Consider the following 20872-nt stretch of genomic DNA (forward strand, 5'->3'; position numbering starts at 1 on the left):
CGCCGTCCGCCCTTCTTATAGCCGCGCCGGGCCCCGCCCCCTACCGGTCGCGCGCCCCCCACCCTGGCCAATCGCAACCACGCGCCGGCCAAAATGACGGTGCTGCCGGCCTATGGGCAGAGGCGGCACTGGCGGGGGCGGGACCGCAGGCGCGCGTGCGCACTGGCGCTGCCCAGCAGGTTCCCGCCCGCGGGCTCCGTCGCGCACTGCGGCGTGGGGTCGGGGCGGGAGCCGCGGACGCGCCTCGGGTGGGGCGGGGCGTGGGAGCTCGGGGAGCCGAGGGCCCGCGGACGGGGGAGCCCCCAGCCCGCCCGGCGTCGCCCCACTGCGCGGAGGGGCCGCTGAGGCGGGCCCAGGCCTCAAGGTCGCGCGGCGCGCGGAGGTCGCTCAGAGCCCGGCGGCCGGGAGGGAGCGCGGGGCGCGGCGGCGGGAGGTGACGGCCGCTCCCGAGCGCCCTACTTTCCCAAGCACCGCGCCCGCCTGCGCCCCGGAGGGCGGCCCCGCGGCGGCCGGTGGGCGCCCCGCCTGTGCGGGCTGCACCCGCCCGACGCCCCCCGCCCCCGCGGCGGACCCGAGCGGGACCCCGGGAAGGCGGAGCCGCAATGTCAGTGCGTCCCGCCGCCCCGCCGCCCGCCCCGTCGCTGCCGCAGCGAGCGCACCCGGCGGCCTGTGTTCGCTCAGAAAACCTGGGCGCGGGGTCCGCGTGCGCCCGGGCCCCTCGGCCGCCGCACACCGACGACCTGGGCCGGTTTCCTCTGCGGAGCGGGCCGGGCCCAGCGCCTGGCGGTCGGTCACGGTCCTCCCGGCCCCACCGGCCGAGGCGGACAGTCAGGGTCCTGGGTGACCCGGCGGAAGCGACTGGCTTCATCCCACACAGGCGCCAGGCGCTGGGCACACACTGCGCCCGCCTCCCCTCCCCTCCGCACACCCCAAGGATGAATGAAGGAATGAATGAGTGAACGAATGAATGCAGAACTGCCTAATACCAGCTGCTGGCTCCCTCCCCCGGCGCCCAGGGTCCTGCCTCCTCCCGTCACCACGGGCGCCACCTCGGCCGCTAGCTGTCCACCGGCCGCAGCACGGACACCCGGACGGGCCGCGCTTTAAGGGGCAGATGTAGGGGATCCTCGATCGGCATGATCCGCGGACCTGGACTTCCTCACGGACCCCGGGGTGTGCGGCGCCTGGGCCTCATTTGGACCGTTCGGGCCCAAAAGCGAACTCAGGCGCCCGGGCCTGGCTCGCAGGGTCCGTCCCTCGCGGTGGATGTGGCCGCGACACACAAATGCTCAGAAACGTCCCTGAGCGCGAGGATGTCCGGGAGGAGCGGTCGATGAGCCCCACGATCACGCCGCTGGAAGGGGCGCCGGTCCGGCTCCTGGGGCCCAGCCTGTCCTCCTGCCGCCCTGGCCCTGCTCACACCCGGACGCGGCCGATGACGCCGGTGGCATCACCTCCACCGACCCGGGCCTCCTCCCGCGCGTCCCCCCATCACGCACCTCACCTCCTGCTCCCACAGTGTCCCCGCCGTTTCTCCGACTCCGACCTTCCCCCTTGAACCGTCTCAGGCTTCTCGTGTGCCCCAGTTGTGTCTTGTTCCTTACACACCTGCCATGGCGACCCTCATCCACTCCACGCTCAGATCTCCAGGGGACTTGGACCCCACGCTCCCTCGCAGGGCTCCCCTCGGTCTCCCCATCTCCTCTGTCCCCCATCTCTCCTCTGTCCCCATCTCTCCTCTGTCCCCATCTCCCCTCTGTCCCCCCATCTCCCCTCTGTCCCCATCTCTCCTCTGTCCCCCCCTTTCCTGTCCCCCATCTCTCCTCTGTCCCCCCCTCTCCTCTGTCCCCCCTCTCCTCTGTCCCCCCTCTCCTCTGTCCCCATCTCTCCTCTGTCCCCCCTCCTCTGTCCCCCCTCCCCTCTGTCCCCATCTCTCCTCTGTCCCCCCTCTCCTCTGTCCCCCCCTCTCCTGTCCCCCATCTCCCCTCTGTCCCCCCATCTCTCCTCTGTCCCCATCTCCCCTCTGTCCCCCCTCTCCTCTGTCCCCCCATCTCCTCTGTCCCCCCATCTGTCCCCCCATCTCTCCTCTGTCCCCATCTCTCCTCTGTCCCCCCTCTCCTCTGTCCCCCCCTCTCCTGTCCCCCCATCTCTCCTCTGTCCCCATCTCCCCTCTGTCCCCCCTCTCCTCTGTCCCCCCTCTCCTCTGTCCCGGCTGCGGCAGAGCTGGCTGGCCTCACAGGCAGCAGCCGCTTCCCTGGTTCTGGCAGGCGTGTCCTGATGGTCATTCTCAAAACCATCCGACTGTGCAGCTCCCCCTGGAAGGCCTCCTGGGCCAGGCCCACAGCACAGGACGTGAGCAGCCCCTTCAGTCTGGCCCCAGCTGGCTGGCTCTGGTCTCCGGGCGGACATTTCTCCTGCCACCGAGAATCTCACCCACCCTGTGTTTCCAGAACTCACCCTCTCTCCTGAACCAGCTCTCCCAGCGTCATGGCGCCTGCAGCATCCAAACTCTAAAAGCCGATTGAACGGATGCATAACAGGTCAACAGCCCCACAGGCGGGCGATGGCAGAAGCTGGCCCTGGAGCGGGTCCCTTGGGTTCGTTATCATTCTTACACGCCCAGCTCAGCAGGCACCCCTCCTCTTGCCAGTCAGCCCAGGAGAACATCCAGGGATGGAGCAGTTTCAACCCCCCCCCCCCCCATGGACATCTGCTGACACCCCAAGAAATGAATGAATGAATTCCAGACACCCAATATAATCGTCCTGAGACCTGCCTGCACCCGCACTCCCTTCCCCATCCGTCCTCTCCTGCCCCTTCTTTCTAAGCCCCTTGTAGTGGCCGCCCCGGGCGATCCTCCCTCCCCTTCTCTGAGCATCTCTTCTTCCTGCCGCTCCCCTGCCCCCGATGCTGGATCCTCCACCTCCCCCGCTCCTGAAGGTGCCCCATGGCCACTTTGGACTCGCTTTCCAGGACAGTCTACACTCCTTCCTCCACTGCAGTCAGACTGCTGTCCTCCCCAAGGCCCCTGGGACCTCTGGTTTATGGCCTCCTCGGACTTGGCCTGGGTCACCGGCCCATCACTACCCAAGGGGGCTGCAGTGGGGAGCCAGGGGCAGGGATGGAGCTGGGAGTGGGGCCCAGGGCTGCTTGGGGGGGGGTGTCAGAATGTGTCCCCCGACACCCCCGTGTTTGGAAGCACAAGAAACGCTGGCGTCATCCTTTAAATATTGGTAGAATTCACCCCTAAGCTGTCTGGTCCTGGGCTTTTCTGTGTGTGTGTGTGTAGCAGGGAAGAAAGGGGGCGGTTTAATCATCAACTCAACCTCCTCATTCACTAGCGTCCAGTTGCTATTTCTTTTTTTTAATATATTTTATTGATTTTTTACAGAGAGGAAGGGGGGGATAGAGTCAGAAATATCGATTAGCTGCCTCCTGCACCACCCCTACTGGGGATCAAGCCCGAAATCTGGGCCTGTGCCCTGACTGGCAATCGAACCCTGACCTCCTGGTTCATAGGTTGCTGCTCAACCACTGAGCCACACTGACCGGGCCAGTTGCTCTTTCATCTTGGGTCACTTTGGGGTTTTTTGCATTTCTAGGAATTTGCTCCGCTAGGTTATGACTTATTGGCACACAATTGCTCCTAGTGTTGTCATCCTTGCTTCTGTAAGGCTGTACTGAGCCCCCCCCCCCCCTTTTCATTTCTGATTTTTGTGATTTGTGCCTTCAGCCTAAAGGTTTGCTCGTTCTGTTGCTTCTCAGAGGCACTGGTGCTCCGTTCATGTTCCCCTGGTCTCTCGTTCACCCCCCCTCTGCAGGCTCTGCATTAGCCTGCTCCCTCCAGGCCCTTCGGAGGTTAAGGGTATTGAGCCCAGTTTCATGCAGACATTTACAGCCATAGCTTTCCCTCCGGCATCCCCTCACGCCTCATACACTTTGTCTCAGTCACTGCGATTTCTTCTTTGACCCTTTGGCTGTTAAGAGTTAATTTCCACGCATTTGTGAGTTTTAGCTTCCCTCCCATTAGACATCTAGCGCCGTCCCACTGTGGTCAGAGAAGGTGCTTTCTGTGATTTCAATCTGACATATTGGGACTTGTCTGTGGCCTCCCATGTGGCCTGTTGGGGGAATGTGCTGCTGGGCGTGTTCCCAGTCTGGCTGGTTTGTGTGATGGTGTAATATTTGGTAACACATAGGAACACACAGGACTCACACCGAGGTGAAACCCAGGGAGCCACCGCCCACTAGTGATCAGACTTTCTCTTCCTGACACCCCATCCCTTCCCCAAGGGGAGCGGGTGTAGAAACCCCATGAAATACACAGCTGGTGCTGAGCTGAGGGCACCTGCTGTACCCACACCCGCCCCTCTGTCCTGCACTTGGAGGAGCCCACGGTGATGCCAGGGCTGTGGCCCGTCCCACTGCCCTGCGCCCAGAGTAGCTTGCGGCCTCCTGCTCCCCCGTGGCCTCGCCACACCCCCCAGGTGCGCGTGCAATGCAGGGGGCCGGGGGCATCAGGCCGGGACCAGGCCTGCTTGTGCGCGTGCGCGGTGCAGGCTGCTGCTGAAAGCAGTGCGGGCGGCCTGTCCCCGCGGGGCCTTGCTCATCCCTGGGCGGGGCCCCTGGCATGAACCTCAGGGGTCCCCTGGGGCGCACGCTCACCCCGCAGGCAGACAAGCAGCTGCACACCTGGCGCCCCAAAAGGTCAACAAGAAAGGAAGGCACCTGGTTCCTCTGCCAGCGAGGCCGACGCCCCTGGACAGGAAGGGCGGGGGCTCCCGCTGCGGCCAGAGGGCCCCCTGCCGGCTCCTGGCCCCGCGCCCACGCGAGGGAACAAGGTGGCGGAGGCGGCATTTCCCGACCGCAGGGCAGCGCAGGCCCCAGCCAACTTGGGAAATTCCAGGGACCGGAGATCCCGGGCGGGGCGGGGCGGGGCGGGGCGGGCTCGGCGCAAGGAGACCTCAGCCACTGGGAACCCTTTAATGAGAGGCGGGCGCCCCACCGGCACTGCCGGGCTCGGGGCGGAGCGGCATGTTCACGGGGGCGGGGGCGGGGCGGGGGCTGAAGGTGACGAGGCCGCCGCCTGCGGGAAGTTCGTGTGGGGCCCGTCTGCGCGGGCAGGGGGGGACCGGACCGGACCAGCGCCACCGGCACCTCGCCACGTGCTTCGGCCCGGTCACTGTTCTGGGGGCGGCCAGCTGGTTGGCCCTGGTGGGCGGGACGTGAATGCAGAGCAGCGAGGGGCGTGGCGGGGCCGGGTGGGCGTGGCGGGAGGGGCGGGGCCGGGAGGGGCGGGGCTGGCCCCTGAAACCTCCTGCAGCGCCAGGTGGGGGGCGGGCTTGCAGCTGCAGGGGAGCCTGGGGGAGGCAGGAGGGCTGGTGTCAGGGGCCGGGGCGGAGGGCGGTGAGGCGCCGTCCACAGCGTGTCCGTGTCCGCCTGCGGGCGGCGGGAGGGTCAGTTGTTCTCGAAGAGAGAGAGCAGGTCTTCGTTGCTGTTGGTGGGAAGGTCGGGAGGGCCCAGGTAGGACAGCAGCTCATCCGGGTTGGTCAGTTCCGGGAGCAGCTGAGGACAAAAGCAAAGTGGCCTCAGGCCCGCCTCACCCTGCGCAGCTGCCCTGTCCCCGCAACCCAGCCTGGTCGGGAGGCGGGATGTGGGGACCCCTCCCCGGCACCGCCTGTGCGGAAGAATCAGTGACACGCTGCCCGAGGCCAACACGTGTGGAGGCTCCCGGCTCCGGGGAGCACACGGATGGCGAGGGCACCCCAGTCCCCAGGATTTTCTGCTTTGAGCTGCTCTCGTTTTTTTCATGCTGAGCTTGAATGAGTTTCTTTTACTAGCTCCCAGCCAGGCTCCCCACCCCCCAGCAGCAGCACCGTACTCACATCCAGGGCTGACGGTTCTGGGGCCTCCCCCGCCCCAGACATGGGGGGCCCCACTACGCCTGTGGCAGCGTGGAAGGCCAGCTCGCCGACGGGGCCCCCGCTCCCTGGGCCCAGGGGCTGCCGGGTGGCTGGGGGAGGGTTGGGGTGGTGCAGCTGGGGGCCTGGGGGGCCTCCAAGGTTGGGGGTGTGCAGTGCGGCTGGCCCAGGGGTGTGAACCGGATCCAGGTGACCTGCAGGTGCCATCTGAGGAAGGAGAGGAGGACATGGAGAAAGGGCCAGGGCTCCCTCGGGAGGCAGCCGCGGCCTCTCCACCCAGCACTGACCTGGCCTGGGAGGCTGGACGTGGACTTCTCCGGAGTCAGGAGGCTGCTGGGAATGTCCGATTGGTAGGAGGCGGGGGGCGGCCCTGGGGTGAACTCGGGAAGGGTCGGCGTGCTGGGTGTGGTGGACGGGAAGGAGTCGGGGAAGGTCCCGGGTCCCAGGAAGCTGGAGCCTGAGAGAGGAGAGCCAGGGTGTCAGTGGGGCCAGGCCCAGATGTGCGGGCAGACAGCCCCTTGTGGCAACTGCTGGGAGGGCGGGTGCAGCTTCCACTGGTGACCCTGCTGCCCACCCCCCTGGTGGAGGCCACACCCGCACGCCATGTCCACGACCAGCCCTGCCCAAGCGTGGCCACAGAGCAGCACCTCACGGGAGCTGAGAGCATGGCCATTTGCTCAGGGTCACCTGTCTGCAGGCCGCCAAGTGCTGCACTCACCCTGGCTGGGGTAGTCGCTGGGGGCCGGGGCCGAGGAGGGCGGCAGGGGGGCGAGGGGGGCCGCCCCTGGGCCCAGGGCCGCGATCATCTCCATCACGTGGGGCAGCAGCGCGTGGGCGGGGCTCACGGTGCGGCAGCGCTTCAGCACCGGCCCGTCCGGCTCCTCCTTGATGTGCACGTCCGGCTTCACAGGCACCGGCTTCCAGCTGCACGTGGGGTCGATGGTGATCTCCTCGTAGTCAGAGCTGGCGGGACACGGGCAGTCACCACCCAGCCGCTGCCCTCCTGGCCCAGACCTTCCACTCAAGTGCACATTCCATGTGCCCTGGGGCTGCCTGCCTGGTCCGAGGCTGATTCCTTGGCCCCAACGTGGCCCCAGGGGAGTGCAGAGTGCGCTCCGTGTGGGATCAGCAAGGCCCCCCCGCCCCCCCCCCCCCCCAGGGGCTGCCCTCTGCTGGCCAGAGGCCGGAGGCCGCAGGGAACTCACTTCTGAATGTAGATGAGGATGCCCAGCATGTACTGGTCCACCTCCAGACCCTCCAGCAGGGCCGTCTTGCTGCAGAAAGCAAACAGAACGCAGCTCAGAGGCCTGTCCTTTCTCAGCTCCATCCTTCCCTGGAGGCCGCCCTGTGGGGTGACCCTGCATGAGGTCTCCCCTGAGTTGGCCACGCCTGTGGAGGCTGTGCTGGGACCCCCGTTCGCGTCCCCGGAGAAGCGTCCTTTCCCAGCACCGCCGAGGCCTGGTCTGGGACTTACTTGCACACAGGGCACCGCCAGGTCCCCCGCTCACAGTTGAGCTGCAGGTAGGACTCCAGGTCGAAGCACTGGGGAGAGAAGACGTCTCACACAGGGCAGCCCAGCCCATTTCCTGTGTGTCTGGGAAGCCCGGTCACCAGGTTTTCACGACCCCGGCGTCTAACGGGCCGAGACTGGGGGCAGCCACATGGCCCCACTGGGCCAGATGCCACGGGGCAAAGGCAGAGCTGCGACTGTGCCCGAGGTGCTGCCTACAGCAAGGGCACAGGGTGTGTGTGTCTTATGCTGGGCAGGCACTCGCTCCGTTTCTGTGGAGAACCTGTGGGGCTCCTGGGTCTTAGGAGGGACTGCACCTGCACAGTAAGGTTACTACGCTTAGTCCTTAAGGAAGCCCAGCCCAAGGGCATGGAAACCAGGCCACCTGCTGGCCCAGGTGCCGAGTCTCTGCTGCCAGAGACTGTGGTGACCCCACCTGAATGTGGCGACAGTCGTGGCCGCGGGCGGGGAGCTGGATCCGGCGGAAGGTGATGGGGCACTTGAGGGACACCTTGATGGCCGTCTGCTCCACCCCGTCCTCTCCGTTGGGCCCAGGGGTGCCGGGGATGGTGCCGCTGCTGAAGTTCCGCTTTACTGGCGGCGACAGGGAGAGGGCTGAGGACAGGGCTGCGGCCAGGACGAGGCACCTCCCAGGGCCCCGCCCAGGGAGACAGCCTCTGCCAGGGCCAAGCCGGGGCAGGGTGGGCGGCCACTCACTCTTGGTGATGCAGTGCTCGGCGGGCAGCAGCCGCTTCTTGAGGAGGCCCTGCAGCACGGAGCGGACGGCCGGGCGGTGCACCAGCTGCAGCACGAACAGGTGGGACTGCAAGGCAGGTGGGTCAGGGGTGCGTGTCAGAGGGTGTGGCCAGGCTCCCGGTTCTAACCCCTCTCAGCACCACCACGTGGGGCCCCAAGAGCCCCAGCTCAGCCGCCTGCACCGCGATGTGAGTGCCCACTGTGTGCTGGGGCCTGACCGGGAGCCACAAGGGTGGGTTCCACAGGCCTCCTCTGCGAGGGTCAGAGGGCAGACAGGACTGGCCCCGGGTGGCGCTGCACTCACGCAGCAGCAGGCCGTGACGGTGATCTGGATGGTGTTGCGGCCGGGCTGGCACACGTGCTTCAGGTACAGGGGCTTGTGGGAGGTCTTGTTGTCGCCGCGCTCGATGGTGAGTGGCGTGGCGTTGACGCTGACCTGCACCGAGGCCGGCCAGTTGGTGTTCATCTGCCGGTCCTCGTGGTGGTAGCACTTGAACTGCAGCTCCAGGTCAGGCCTGCGGGGAGGACGGCGCTAAGAGGGGGCGCAGGCGCAGGGGCCACAGGGCCGGGCGCCGCTCACCTCAGCATCAGGGTCTTGTAGACGGAGTCGCGCAGCTGGAAGGCGTGGTTGCTCACGGCCAGGTTGTGCTGCAGGCGGAAGGGCTCCAGGACCACGCCGTCCCGCACGGGGAAGGTCAGCCGCAGCTCGTCGCAGGGGCTGCTGCCTGGGGGCCGCGGGCTGTCAGCAGGCTCCCCCCAGCAGCTCGCAGAGGCCCTGGGCCGCCCGCCTCCACCCCCACGGCAGCACGGACAGGCGAGGGGACTGCAGCCCACCCCTCCACTGGCTGGGGCCTGGGTGGTATCTCCTGGAACCCGAGCTGCAGGTCACCCGACGGTGGCAGGATGGTCCCCTGGTTCCGCCCGCCCTCAGCTGCCGGCACATCATCCCCTCAATGATGCCCCGAGAGCACGCTGCCCAGACGCTCCCGGTGCTGCCAGCGGGTGGGGCTGAGGGTGTCGATGAGCCACCGGCCATTCAGCACCCTTCTGCTCCATGAGGTTTTAGGACCAACCACAGGGCTCTGAGCCAGGAGGGGCGACCTGCAGGGGCCCTGCCCCTCCCTGTCCCAGGACCAGGCGACACTCACCAGGGGGTGACGGGTGCAAGGAGCTCACGCTGGGCTTGAGGTCAGGCAGGAAGGGGGACTTCACGTCCTGGCTGGTGGACAGGTAGGGGACGCTGCTGCCGGGGGTCATGGGTGGCGTGGGGCTCCCTGGCAGTGGGGAGCTGGGGTAGCCAGGGACGGAACGGGTGGGCTGTGGGACAGAGCAGACAGTCAAGGCAGAATGAGGGCGCTGCCGTGTTCCTGAGCACCCACTGGGAACAGCCCGGGAAGCCAGGGGTGCTTACGTGCCCTCTCCTCGCACCCACCCTGGGAGCCTCCCGCCCGTCCGTACCCCACTCAGGCCCGGCTGGCCGTAGCCGATGCTCCCTGCGCTGAAGCTGGCGCCTTGCCCGTTGAACTGCTCTGTGGGCTGAGGAGAGACACCACGTGGGTCTGGGGCGGCAGCCTGGCCCCTGGCCAGCCCCCAACCAGACCCGAGAGCGCTGGGGGCAGGGAGCCCACCGCACACATAGGCCCTGCATTTTCTTTTTCACACACTTTGTTTTCAAATAATCTACAGGGAGCACGAACTGATTTCATTGTTTAAAAACTTCCACTACACAGACAGCTGACCCCACAGAGGGTCTCCGTGGGTGCCACCGAGGCTGTGAGGGCTGCCCTGCACTCTCAGGGCCAGGAAGCTCCTGGCTGCGCGGTCACCTCCCCAGCCCCCCCAGATGTCTGTGTCCCCCCAGGGTTGGCAGGGGGTGCTGCAGGCCCAGAGGACCTGGCCTACCTTGTAGTGCAGTCCTGGGGGGCCGGAGGTGGGCAGGGGCAGCCTGTGGCCAGGGAAGGAAGAGGGGGCAGGGGGCTGCCCTGGGGCATACTGGGTGGTGCTGGGTGAGTACTGGCCTCCTGGCAGGTATTGCTGCCCTGGATACACCTGAAGAAGAAGAGGCAAATGCCCAGGGAGGAGCGGGTCAGGGAGGCCAGTTCCCAGGGAGGGACAGCAGTGCCCACAGCCAGGCCTCTCACATGGACGTCCGGCCTCACCTCACTGGAGTAGGCTCTCTTGACTCCTTGTCGGGGCAGCGGCTGGGCCTGGAGAGCCCCCGGGTACCCGTGCTGGGGCAGGCGCTGCCCTGCATACAGGGGCGCCATGCCCACCGCCCGGGTGGGGGTCATGCCCAGGGGACTCATGCCAGAGGGGCCCATCAGCCCTCCCACGCTGGCGGGGTTCATGCTGCTGGGAACGCTGGGCCCCCGGGGGCCTCCGTGCTGCAGGAACTGGCTGTTAAAAGACTGTCCGGTCCCCATCTGGGAAGAGAATAGGGACCGTCCAGGCCCGGCCACCACTTTGAGTGCCCAGTCCGCTCCCTCAGCGTCTCCTCCTGCTGCCCACCTCCCTCCCAGAGCCTCGGCCTCACTGCTGCCTATGCTGCGTGCACACCGCACAGGCAGTCCCTGAGCCGGGCTCCTCACCGTCCCACCTCCCTGAGCAGTGTGGGGCCTGGGGGCGGCCTCACCGCTCCGTACTGGCTCAGCTCCTGGCTCTGCTTCTCCTGAAGGGCGGCCACCGTGGCCGTGGCCGTGGCCGTGGCCGTGGCGGCGGCAGCAGCCATGGCAGCAGCTGCTGCTGCTTGAGTGAAGTCTGTGGAGGGCCTGGTGGCATGGGAGGGGAGGCCCAGGCCCCCAGTGCCCCCAGCATACCTGCAAGAGACATGGTGGCTCAGAAGGGCCTTCCACCGATGGCCCTCCCACCCTTGGGCCACACAGACCTACGTCCCCTTCCCGGGGTCCTGCTCACCCGGTGGAGAAGCCGGGGCCCCCGGGGTAGCCTCCGCGGCCGTACACCCCCGGCTGCACGAAGCCCTTGCTGGCGCCGCCCTCCCCGAACGCCTGCTGTGCCAGGCACTGTGGGGAGCTCAGCGCCGAGCTGCCACCGGCCATGCCCGGCATCATGGAGCTGCCAGGGGGGCTCCCTGCAGGACCCATGGGGCTCCCCAAAACCTGCAAGAAAGCCAGAGTCACCACAGGGAACCATCCAAACAACTCTGTTTCGCAGAGTGGCTCCAAGGCGAGGCCTGGCAAGTGAGGTGCGGTGGTGGGGGGCTCCCAGGGGTGGTGGAGGCCAGGTGAAGACGGGGAGAAAGGCGCAGCAGGTGCAGGGAGAACTGGCCTCCGAGGCAGGGAGCCCAGGGGGCCCGGCTCCAGTCTGAGGTCCGAGGTGGGCTCACCTGGCTCTGTGCCGCGTTGCCCACTCCCCACACGGTCGTGACCACGGACAGCGATCCTGCAGGCTGAGCGGCGCTCTGCTGCCAGGGCACCGCCTCGTAAGCGAAGGGACCATCACTGCAAGGACAGGGGCAGGGGGCCTGGGTCTGGAGGCCTCAGGTGCTCAGACGCCACCTGGAGGAACTGAAGGCTGGAAGCAGAGGGGTTGCTGGGCCACCCACATCCCTGGGGCTGAGAGGGGGCAGCAGGAGCCCTACTCACCTGTGCGGCGCGGAGGGCAGGGCAGGTTTCATGGGGTTCATGGGGTTCATTGGCTTGGGAGCAGCCTCAAGGCCAGGTCTGTGGGTGGCAGAAAGCAGCCCTCCCCGGTGCTGACGTGGGACTCAGCTGCTCTGGCTGCTGGGACGGAGGGAAGCACATCAGTGGAGAGGCAGCTGGGGGACCCTGGGAGCAGTCGGGGTCAGGGGACAAGGTGCAGGGTGCAGGGCTTGGGGTCCGGGAACAAAGCGGAGGCAGCCCCCCAGCACCCAGCGCATGATGGAGGGCAGGCAGGTCAGACTGGAATACCAGGGCCACTCAGGGGTCAGGGCAGCCAACCCCCCAAACCCAGCCCAGAGCGTCATTAACCCTTTCTGCCCGGCCCTGCCACCCGGAGCCCTGGGCTGGCTCTGGAAGCAGGCTTTCCGACCCCAAATATTTCCCAATCAGGGCCTGAATAGTCAGAGGCAGGGAATATCCAGAGGCCCCAGAGGCCTGAGGTGGAGGCCGGGGCCAGCCCCCCTCAGCCTGGCCTGGGCACAGTGTGGGGCCATCTCCTGTAGGGACTGCCCCCCCCACCCCCGCCAGCTTCTCCTCAGGGCAGCAGCAGGCAGCTCACTCCCTGAGGCCAAGGGGGTGGCCTGCCTGGGACTGAGGGGTGCAGGGACCAGGCACGAAGACCCCGAGCTCCCAACAGGACACACAGCACTCGGTGGGAGGCTGGCAGGTGCCCACGGACATGGCAATGACCAGTGCAGACACGGCAGCAGTGGCTGCAGAGACGGCTGGGTGCCCCGTGCCATGCGGCTCCCTCCTATGTGCGGGCTCACTCTCTCCCATTCAGTGTCTCAGGGCTGGCCCGTCCTCCAGGCTGCCAGCGTCTGACCCCCACAAGCCAGCCCTTCACCGACAGGCCTCAGGCCCTTGCTGGCTCCCCAGGCCCCTTCTGTGCCCACCTCTGCCTGGTCTGACCACAGAAGCACGCACTAGGGCTGTTCTCAGAGGGTCTCTTGGGAGGCACCTTCTTGGGGTCAGGGGTCGGGACTGAAGCCCCAGTGCATTTTCGGGGCTGCAGGGCCACACGCTCAGACAGGCCACCTGGGACACGCCCAGCACTCCTGAGGCCTCCCTCTGGCCCAGCACCCACCCAGCCCCAGGGCTCACATTCCTGAGTGCTGACCAACAGGCTGCAGGAGGCAGGGTTACCATCCTGTCCTCTGCACACAGAGTGCCTGGGGGGTGCCCGGGGGAGTCCCAGGCCAGGACCCCAGAGCAGGTGAGGGGTGGCTCTGCTTTGGAGCAGGTGGCCCTCACGGCCCCGCTCACCACAGGGCTCTCAGGGAAGCAGGTCCGAGTCCCCGGGAGACAGGGAGGCAGCCACCCTGGGCCTGCCCCTCCTCGGAGCCAGGTCTCTCCTGCCTCACTCTCGTGCCCACCCCACCTGGGTCCCACCTGGGAAGCAGAGGCCAGAAAAAGAACAGGACGACGGCTCCAAAAAGCTCAGGGGCACCTGGCTCTGGGCAGAGGCAGGACAGGGAGCCAGGGTCACGGGCCAAACAAACAGGAAGGTCACGTTCCTGACTGGCTCCTGACACTGGGGGAGGGGGGGGGGGGGGCAGGAACCTGCCAACAGCCAGGAACTCTCCTCAGACCTGGGTGGGGCCTGGAGCCTCCGCGGGGTTTCGGCAGCTCATTCAGGCTGTGGTGCTGGCAGGGTCAGACGCACAGGCAAGGGGAGAGACCAGAGAACCCCAACCGACCCACAGAGGCACCCCACAGACTCCCAACACAGGTGCCAGCACTTCACAGGGTCCGGGGGAGACCTCAGCCCCACCCTCTCGCAGAAACCCACCGAAACGGTCACAGATCTAAACGCACAACACACACCGCGGAGCCTTTAGGAAAACACATCGAGAGAATCTCTGGGGCTGAGCGCTGAGGAAAGCGTTCTCAAACACGACTCCAGAAGCAGGATCCGGAAAAGGGAAAAGGGAAAACTGCTGGAGAGGCTGCCGAGGGGACGCGAAAACCAGCTACGAGCTGGGAGACACCTGCAAACCACACGCTGACAAGACCGGTGCCTGGAAGAGTCACAAGTCCGGTTAGAAAAAGGGCAAAAGGCACGAGGCGTTTCACCAGGACGGCCGATGGCACGCCGACACAGGAGGACACACAGCACCAGGGCGACGTCACGCACACCTACCGGATGCCCAGAGCGAAACCAGTGACACCGGATCTCTCCCAGCGAGGCCTGCACTTCCCTCTGACCCAGCAACTCACTCCTGATGGCTTATCTCAGAGAAACACACACGGACGTTCACATAGAAATCTGTGCGTGAATGTCTACAGCAGCTTTACTCCTCATCACCAGGGAAGGGAAACCCAGATGCCCTCCAGGGCCGAGCACCCGCAGCCGGAGGCCTAAAGAGGCCGCGCTGATCCGGGCGCCGGCCGGCGGGATCTGCTGCTGGAAGAAGCCAGTCCCTGGAGGTTCACACTGCACGACGGTTACAGAAATGGAGGACGGACGTGCCACGAGGGTGAACCCTGGGGAGGCCGCCGGAGGCAAGCTCGGCCTCACCTGTATCCAGGCGGCATCCTGCTGGGGACGCCAGGTGAAGGACACACCGGCTTTGTTTCTCACAACTAGACAGGAATCTAGAATTCTCACAAAGTAAGAACTCAGTAAAACACCACCAGGCCCGTGGCCGTCCTCCCACGCCTGAGCTAGCAGGGGGCCCCCTGTGCACCCTAGAAGCGAAAGGCGGGGAGGACAGGAGGAGGCCAGGCCCAGGGCAGGTGCAGGCAGCCTCCACACCACGTGGTCTGGGGAATTCCACCCCCCAGGCTTCTCTGCTGTGGACAGACCACAGACATTTCCAGTTCCCCGGAGCTCACGTCGCGGGGGCAGGGACTTCCTGCCTGCCCAGCTCCTGAGCGAGTCCGCTCTCCTCCAGAAACCTCCCCGGGGCCGGGCCCCGGCCCCGGCCCCTCCGCTGTGAGTGCAGACCCTCCTCTCCACTCCCAGCCGGGCAGGGAGCAGCTGGGAAGGAGCCCTGAGTGCCAGGCCCGTGCCTGCCTGTATGTCAATTCCAGCTGGAAGCCAGGACCTCTGGGCAGAACCGCCGGGCCTGAGATGGGTCTAGCCCAGGGGTGGGCAAACTTTTTGACTCGAGGGCCACAGTGGGTTCTTAAACTGGACCGGAGGCCGGAACAAAAGCATGGATGGAGTGTTTGTGTGAACTAATATAAATTCAAAGTAAACATCATTACATAAAAGGGTACGGTCTTTTTTTTTTTTTTAGTTTTATTCATTTCAAACGGGCCGGATCCGGCCCGCGGGCTGTAGTTTGCCCACGGCTGGTCTAGAAGGCCACACGGCTTTCTGGGGTCACATCACATCTCCCTCCAGAAAAAGAGCTACAGACAACTCACTCCCCAGACCCTCCTCCCCAGAACGTCACAGCAGCTGCACCGTCTTCTGCGTGTTGGGCAACCCCCTACCACCCTCCACCCCATTTCTTCTGCCTGGTCACCCAGGAGCAGCGTGACCTGACCCCAGTGGCAAGCCTCTCTCCTCGGTCACAGGGCAGGGAGCTCTAGTTCCAGGCTCCCCCAGAGGGACACTGGGTCAAACAGGCTGAGACCCAGTGCAGCAGGACACCAAGGTGGGGCTTACTGCCCTCTCGACCTGCCAGGCCACAGGACTGCTAGGGTGCGTCCAGGACGCCCAGGAACAAGGACTGACGGATGGCCAGGCTGCGGGACATTCCAGAGACCGGGGGAAGGGGGGTCCCCACTTTGAGACTCAGTTTATTCATCAAATGGGTACGTGGTGGCCAGCCTAGGACTGAGGAGAGCAGAGGACACGTGCCCACCTCATGTCATCAGCCCCAGCTTCTGTCTGCACACAGGTGTTTGTGGACACTCGGCGGGAGGCCTGGCTGCTCCCCAATTCCTATTCCCTCCTGTGGCCATTCCGGGGGTGGGACAGTCCGAGGGCCAGCCCCCAGCGGCTGGGGCCGATTCCCTCTGGACCCTGTTACCTCTCCCAGCTCCTTCCCCCTGGTGCTGGCCGGTCAGGATTTGGTGAACTAACGGGGTGCTCACCCTGCCTGGCCACCTGCTTATGTGTCCAGGTGGGTGTGGGGTGTATGTCCCCGTGAAGCCTTCTGAGCTAACAAATGACAGACATCCCCTGGATGTTCTGCAACTACAGGAAGGAGGGCGCGGGGCACCCGGGGTGGGGGCAGGAAGATGGGGGGAGGTCAGAGGGGCAGGTCAGGCTGGAAGGGGGGGCAGGAGGGGGACCGCAGGTCAGAGGGGAGGAGGTCGGGGAGGGGACAGGTCAGAGGGCACCAGACACCCGGGAGGGACACCCCGCCTGAGCCTCCAGGTGTCGCGTCAGGAAAGGGGTGAACCCAAGGATCGGCGGCTGCGGGGAAGGTCAGCGTCGCCTGCGGCCTCCCGAGCGGGTGGGCGCGCACGGCCCAGGGGAGCCCGCCAGGCCCGTCGGGAGCGCCGGCCGCGGGCCAGGTCGGCGGGGCCCGACAGCCTCCGCACGCCCGCGGGCCGGGGCCAGCCTCCGGCCGCCGCCACAAAGGCCCGGGTGAGGGTCCGCGCACCGGCCGCCGGGACCACGACGCGAGCGCAGGCCGCTCCGGCCCGGGCCCCGCCGAGACGCCGCCGCCGCCGCCGCCGCCCGCACCTGCCGCACCTGCCGCCCGCCGCCCGCACCTGTTCGCGGCCCGCTCACCTCCGCGCGGCCGGGCCCGGCCCCTCGCCGCCGCGGCCCCCGGTCCGCGCCGCTCCATGCGCTCAGCCCGCCCTGCGCGCCGCCCGCCGCCCCGGCTCCGCCGCCCGCGCCATCGCGCCGCTCCCAGGGCACAATGGAGCCGCCTCATGCATATGCATGACGCCGCGGCCCCGCCCCCAGGCCTGAGCAGCAGATTCCCGAGCCGCGCTCGGGCGGGGCCGCGGGCAGGGCCGGCGCGGGGACGGCGGACGGGCGGACCGGGGCGACCTGCTATCCCGCCCCGTCCACACCTTTCCTAACGCAGCGTCCGCGGAGCCACCGCGTTTCCTGCGCGCTCTGCCGGGCGGGGCGGGGCCGGGACGGCGGGGGCGGGGGTGGGACAGGGCGGAGGAGGGAGAAGGGGCGGGGCCTTCCGGGTCGTGGGGGCGGGAGGAGTGTTGAGTGGGTGGGGCCAAGGCGGGGAGGCGGGGTCTGGCGTCAGGGCCCGGACATAGGGAGCAGGGCGTGCCCGGCCGCCAGGAGGAGGGGCGGGGCCTGCACGGCGCACGGGAGGGGCGGGGCCTGCACGGCGCACGGGAGGGGCGGGGCCTGCGCAGCCAACGGGAGGGGCGGGGCCTGCACAGCCAACGGGAGGGGCGGGGCCTGTGGGGCTGAGGGGGTGGGGTGGGCGGTGGCGCCCTGCCCTGCGGAGAGGTGGGCGGTTTCCTGGCTTAAGGCAAACCACGCGACCAGACACGTCACAGTGCCCCTTGCTGTTCTCTCCCCCGGAGCTGCCCCCTTGGACCGGTTTTGGGTTCCGCGGAAGAAGCATTTGATCAGTTTGCACCTTTCACGTGCCATTATCACCCTTTAAACTTTCCTCCACTTTTCCTCCCCTCGTTTAGGAAGACCACGTTGCCGTGATTACCCTCAACTTTTTAAAAAAATGTTTTTATTGATTTCAGAGAGGGAGAGGGAAAGAGAGAGAGAGAAACATCAATGATGAGAGAGAATCGTTGATTGGCTGCCTCCTGCACACCTTCTACTGGGGATCGAGCCCGTAACCCAGGCATGTGCCCTTGACTGGAATCGAACCTGGGAACTTTCCGTCTGTAGGCAACGCTCTATGTTGAGCATGTGTCAGTATTTCATTCCTTTCTATGGCTGTGTAATATTCCATTATATGGGTAGACCACATTTTTTAAAATCGGAGGGATGGGAAAGCTCTTAAAAACTTTTTTGATTGTTTGATCTTCGAGAAAGGAAGGAGAGAAAAAAGGGAGATATTTGTTGTTCCACTTATTTATGCATTTGTTGGTTAATTCTTGTGTGTGCCCTGAGGATTGACCCCACGACCTTGGCATATCGCAAAGATGCTCTAACTGGGCAGGGCTAGGCCGCCCAGTTGATGGGCATTTGGGCTGTCTCTGCTTTTTGGCTGTTACGAATAATGCTCCTGGGAACATCTGTTTTCATTCCTCTGGGTTTATCCCTAACAGTGGAACAGCTGGGCCGCAGCCAACTCTGTATTAAACCTCTGAGGGGCCTCCATCCTGTGTCCACAGAAGGTGCACCATGTTGCTGTCCCACCAGCAGTGCCGTTCCCCTACACCCTGTCTTTTCTGTTCTAGTCGGGCCAGTGAATGTGAGGTGGTATCTCATTGTGGTTTTGACTTGCATTTTCCTCGTTGATATGTTGAACACCTTTTCATGTGCTTACTAGTCATACATAATTTTTCTTCATCATAATTTTTTAAATCGAATGTACTGGAGTGACATTGGTTAATAAAACATATATATATATGTATATATATATATATATATATATATATATATATATATATATAAAATCAATGATAAGAATGGATTGGCTGCCTCCTGCACAGCCCCTACTGGGAACCAAGTTCACAACCCGGGCCTGTGCCCTTGGCCGGAATCGAACCTGGGATCCTTTAGTCCCCAGGTCCAGACTCTATCCACTGAGCCAAACTGGCTAGGGCCCTATGTAAGCTTTAACTGAGTTGTGTTTTTATTGAGTTGCAGGAATTCTTTATACTAGTATATTCTAGATCAGCGGTTCTCAACCTGTGGGTCGCAACTGCTTTGGGGGTCGAACAACCCTTTCACAGGGGTCGCCTAAGACCATCAGAAAACACATACAGAATTACATATTGTTTTTGTGAGTAATCACTATGCTTTATGTTTAATTTGTAACAATGAAATTGGGGGTCACCACAACATGAGGAACTGTGTTAAAGGGTCGCGGCATTAGGAAGGTTGAGAACCACTGTTCTAGATATGTCTCTTATCAGATATATGATTTGTAAATATTTTCTGTGAGCTGTCTTTTCACTTTCTTGATGGTGTCTGGGCCTTGGCAACCAATTGATGTTGCTGGGGGCCAGCCCCATGGGGTCCAGGGGGTTCTCAAAGGTGTGGACGAAGTCGGCGAAGAATGTTTTACACAGAGACAGCGTTCAGAACTCTCTAGCTTTCCTTAGTCTCCGTGGATCTTCCCTGTGCCTGGCTGAGGCCACAGAGAGAGATCCTGAGGCAAGCTGAGCCTTCATTTTTATAGTCAGAGATAAACAAGGTAGTGGTTACCAAAGTTACACTGTTCTTGTGAGTTTCACTTGTTTTTGTTCTTGTTGCACTTCCCTCAGCCCATTAGCTTTCTAGGGAGCGTTATAAGGTCAAGCCTAAATATGCTAAGAGGGCTGTGCCCTCTAAGCTGGGAATTGTTTGTGACTTTGCCCACAGGTCAGGCTGAGGCTTAACCCTGTATCAGCTCCCCACATGATGTGTCTCTCACATCGCTGTTTCTCTGTCTCTCTCCCTTCCTTATACTCTAAAAATGAATGGAAAAATATTTTTGGGTGAGGATTAACAACAAAAAGAACCAACCAATCAGTGCATAAATAAGTGGAACAAATCAATGTTTCTTTCTCTAAAACCAATTAAGTTTTTAAAAATAAACAGGACCCTGTAGTGATTTCTCACAGCACTCAGGGCAAGATGAAACCCAAGTCCTCACCGGGCCGCCCTCTTCACTTCCTGTTCCCGTCCTCACTCGCTGTGCTCCAGCCCCCAGGGACCGATGCCAGCCTCTCCAACTCTTGGTATTTCCACTTCCTGTGCTTTTTCCTGTTACTCCTTTCCCCTATTTCCTTTGGGTCAGTTTTTGGGCTCAGGACTGTGTTTTTTTTAAAAAATAAATTTTAATACATCTTTTTTATTACTTTAAAAAAATAAATTTTTATTGATTTCAGAAAGGGAGAGGGAGAGACAGAAACATCAATTAGAGAGAATTATTGACCGGCTGCCTCCTGCACAACCCCTACTGGGGATCGAGCCCACAACCCAGGCATGTGCCCTTGACTGGAATTGATCCCGGGACCCTTCAGTCCGAAGGCTGACGCTCTATCCACTGAGCAAAACGAGCTAGGGCCAACTTTGTATTCTTAAAAATTGAGGGGATGCCTGGCTGACATGGCTCAGTGGTTGAGCATCGACCTATGATGGTTTGATTCCCGGTAAGAGCACATGCCCAGGTTGCAGGTTTTTTTTTTATATTTTATTGATTTTTTACAGAGAGGAAGGGAGAGAGATAGAGAGTTAGAAACATCGATGAGAGAGAAACATTGACCAGCTGCCTCCTGCACATCTCCTACTGGGGATGTGCCCGCAACCCAGGTACATGCCCTTAACCGGAATCGAACCTGGGACCTTTCAGTCCGCAGGCCGATGCTCTATCCACTGAGCCAAACAGGTTTGGGCCCAGGTTGCAGGTTTGATTCCCAGTGTGGGGCATGCAGGAGGCAGCCGATCAATGATTTTCTCTCTCCCCGTCTCTCCTTTTCTCTCTGAAATCAATAAAAATATATTTTAAAATATTGAGGAGGGAAGACTCTGGCTTCCAGGATCCCTAACTGGGGCCGAGTGCAGGCCCTGGGCACACAGGACACCCGCCTGCATGTGGCCGCCTCAAGGCAGCACTGGAGGGCTGTCGGGCAAGCTGCAGGGAGCATGCAGGATAAAATAGATTCTGAGGAGGCTTCTAGGACAAGGGATTCAGGTGTGGCCTCGAGGATGGGGTGACCATCAGGAGTTCCTGCTACTGGGGGGGACCCCATGTCCACGCCCAGGCCTTTCCCTGAGCTCTCCCTCAGGGCTGGTCCCGGAGGCTAAGGCTGACCAGGTGTGGGCTCAAACTGGGACTCTTGTCAAGAGGGGACCCTGGCCCTGTGGGGATGGGGACCCTGCTGGTGTGCCCGCTCCTCTGAGAGCCACTTGGGCTGGCTTCTGGGTGGGGATGCTGACCAACAACAGGTGCCCAGGGGACCCACCAGGC

General features: G+C 63.5%; 1 protein-coding gene across 2 annotated transcripts; it reads right to left on the reverse strand.

Annotated features, from left to right (window-relative positions):
• Positions 1-4968: 4968 nt before the first annotated feature.
• On the reverse strand, positions 4969-16830 carry ZMIZ2 (zinc finger MIZ-type containing 2). 2 transcript variants are annotated; one of them, XM_070424884.1, is made up of 19 exons: positions 16543-16830; positions 11790-11924; positions 11531-11645; positions 11101-11303; positions 10820-11003; positions 10347-10610; positions 10090-10236; positions 9646-9723; positions 9336-9504; positions 8768-8912; positions 8492-8702; positions 8149-8254; positions 7868-8025; positions 7396-7463; positions 7127-7195; positions 6640-6884; positions 6209-6378; positions 5886-6128; positions 4969-5565 (listed from the first exon to the last, which is right to left on the reverse strand). In XM_070424884.1, the coding sequence occupies exons 2-19, from the start codon at positions 11837-11839 to the stop codon at positions 5458-5460; spliced, it is 2733 nt and encodes a 910-aa protein (XP_070280985.1). In that variant the 5' UTR covers positions 11840-11924; positions 16543-16830; the 3' UTR covers positions 4969-5457. The 2 variants fall into 2 exon arrangements, with proteins under 2 accessions (XP_070280985.1, XP_070280986.1); XM_070424885.1 differs by lacking the exon at positions 16543-16830 and having other exon boundaries at positions 11790-11927.
• Between the last annotated feature and the right edge of the window lie 4042 nt (positions 16831-20872).

Source organism: Myotis yumanensis, unplaced genomic scaffold, assembly GCF_028538775.1.
Source record: "Myotis yumanensis isolate MYYU_CA2020_CCGP unplaced genomic scaffold, mMyoYum1.0.hap1 SCAF_9, whole genome shotgun sequence".
NCBI classification, from domain to species: domain Eukaryota; kingdom Metazoa; phylum Chordata; class Mammalia; order Chiroptera; family Vespertilionidae; genus Myotis; species Myotis yumanensis.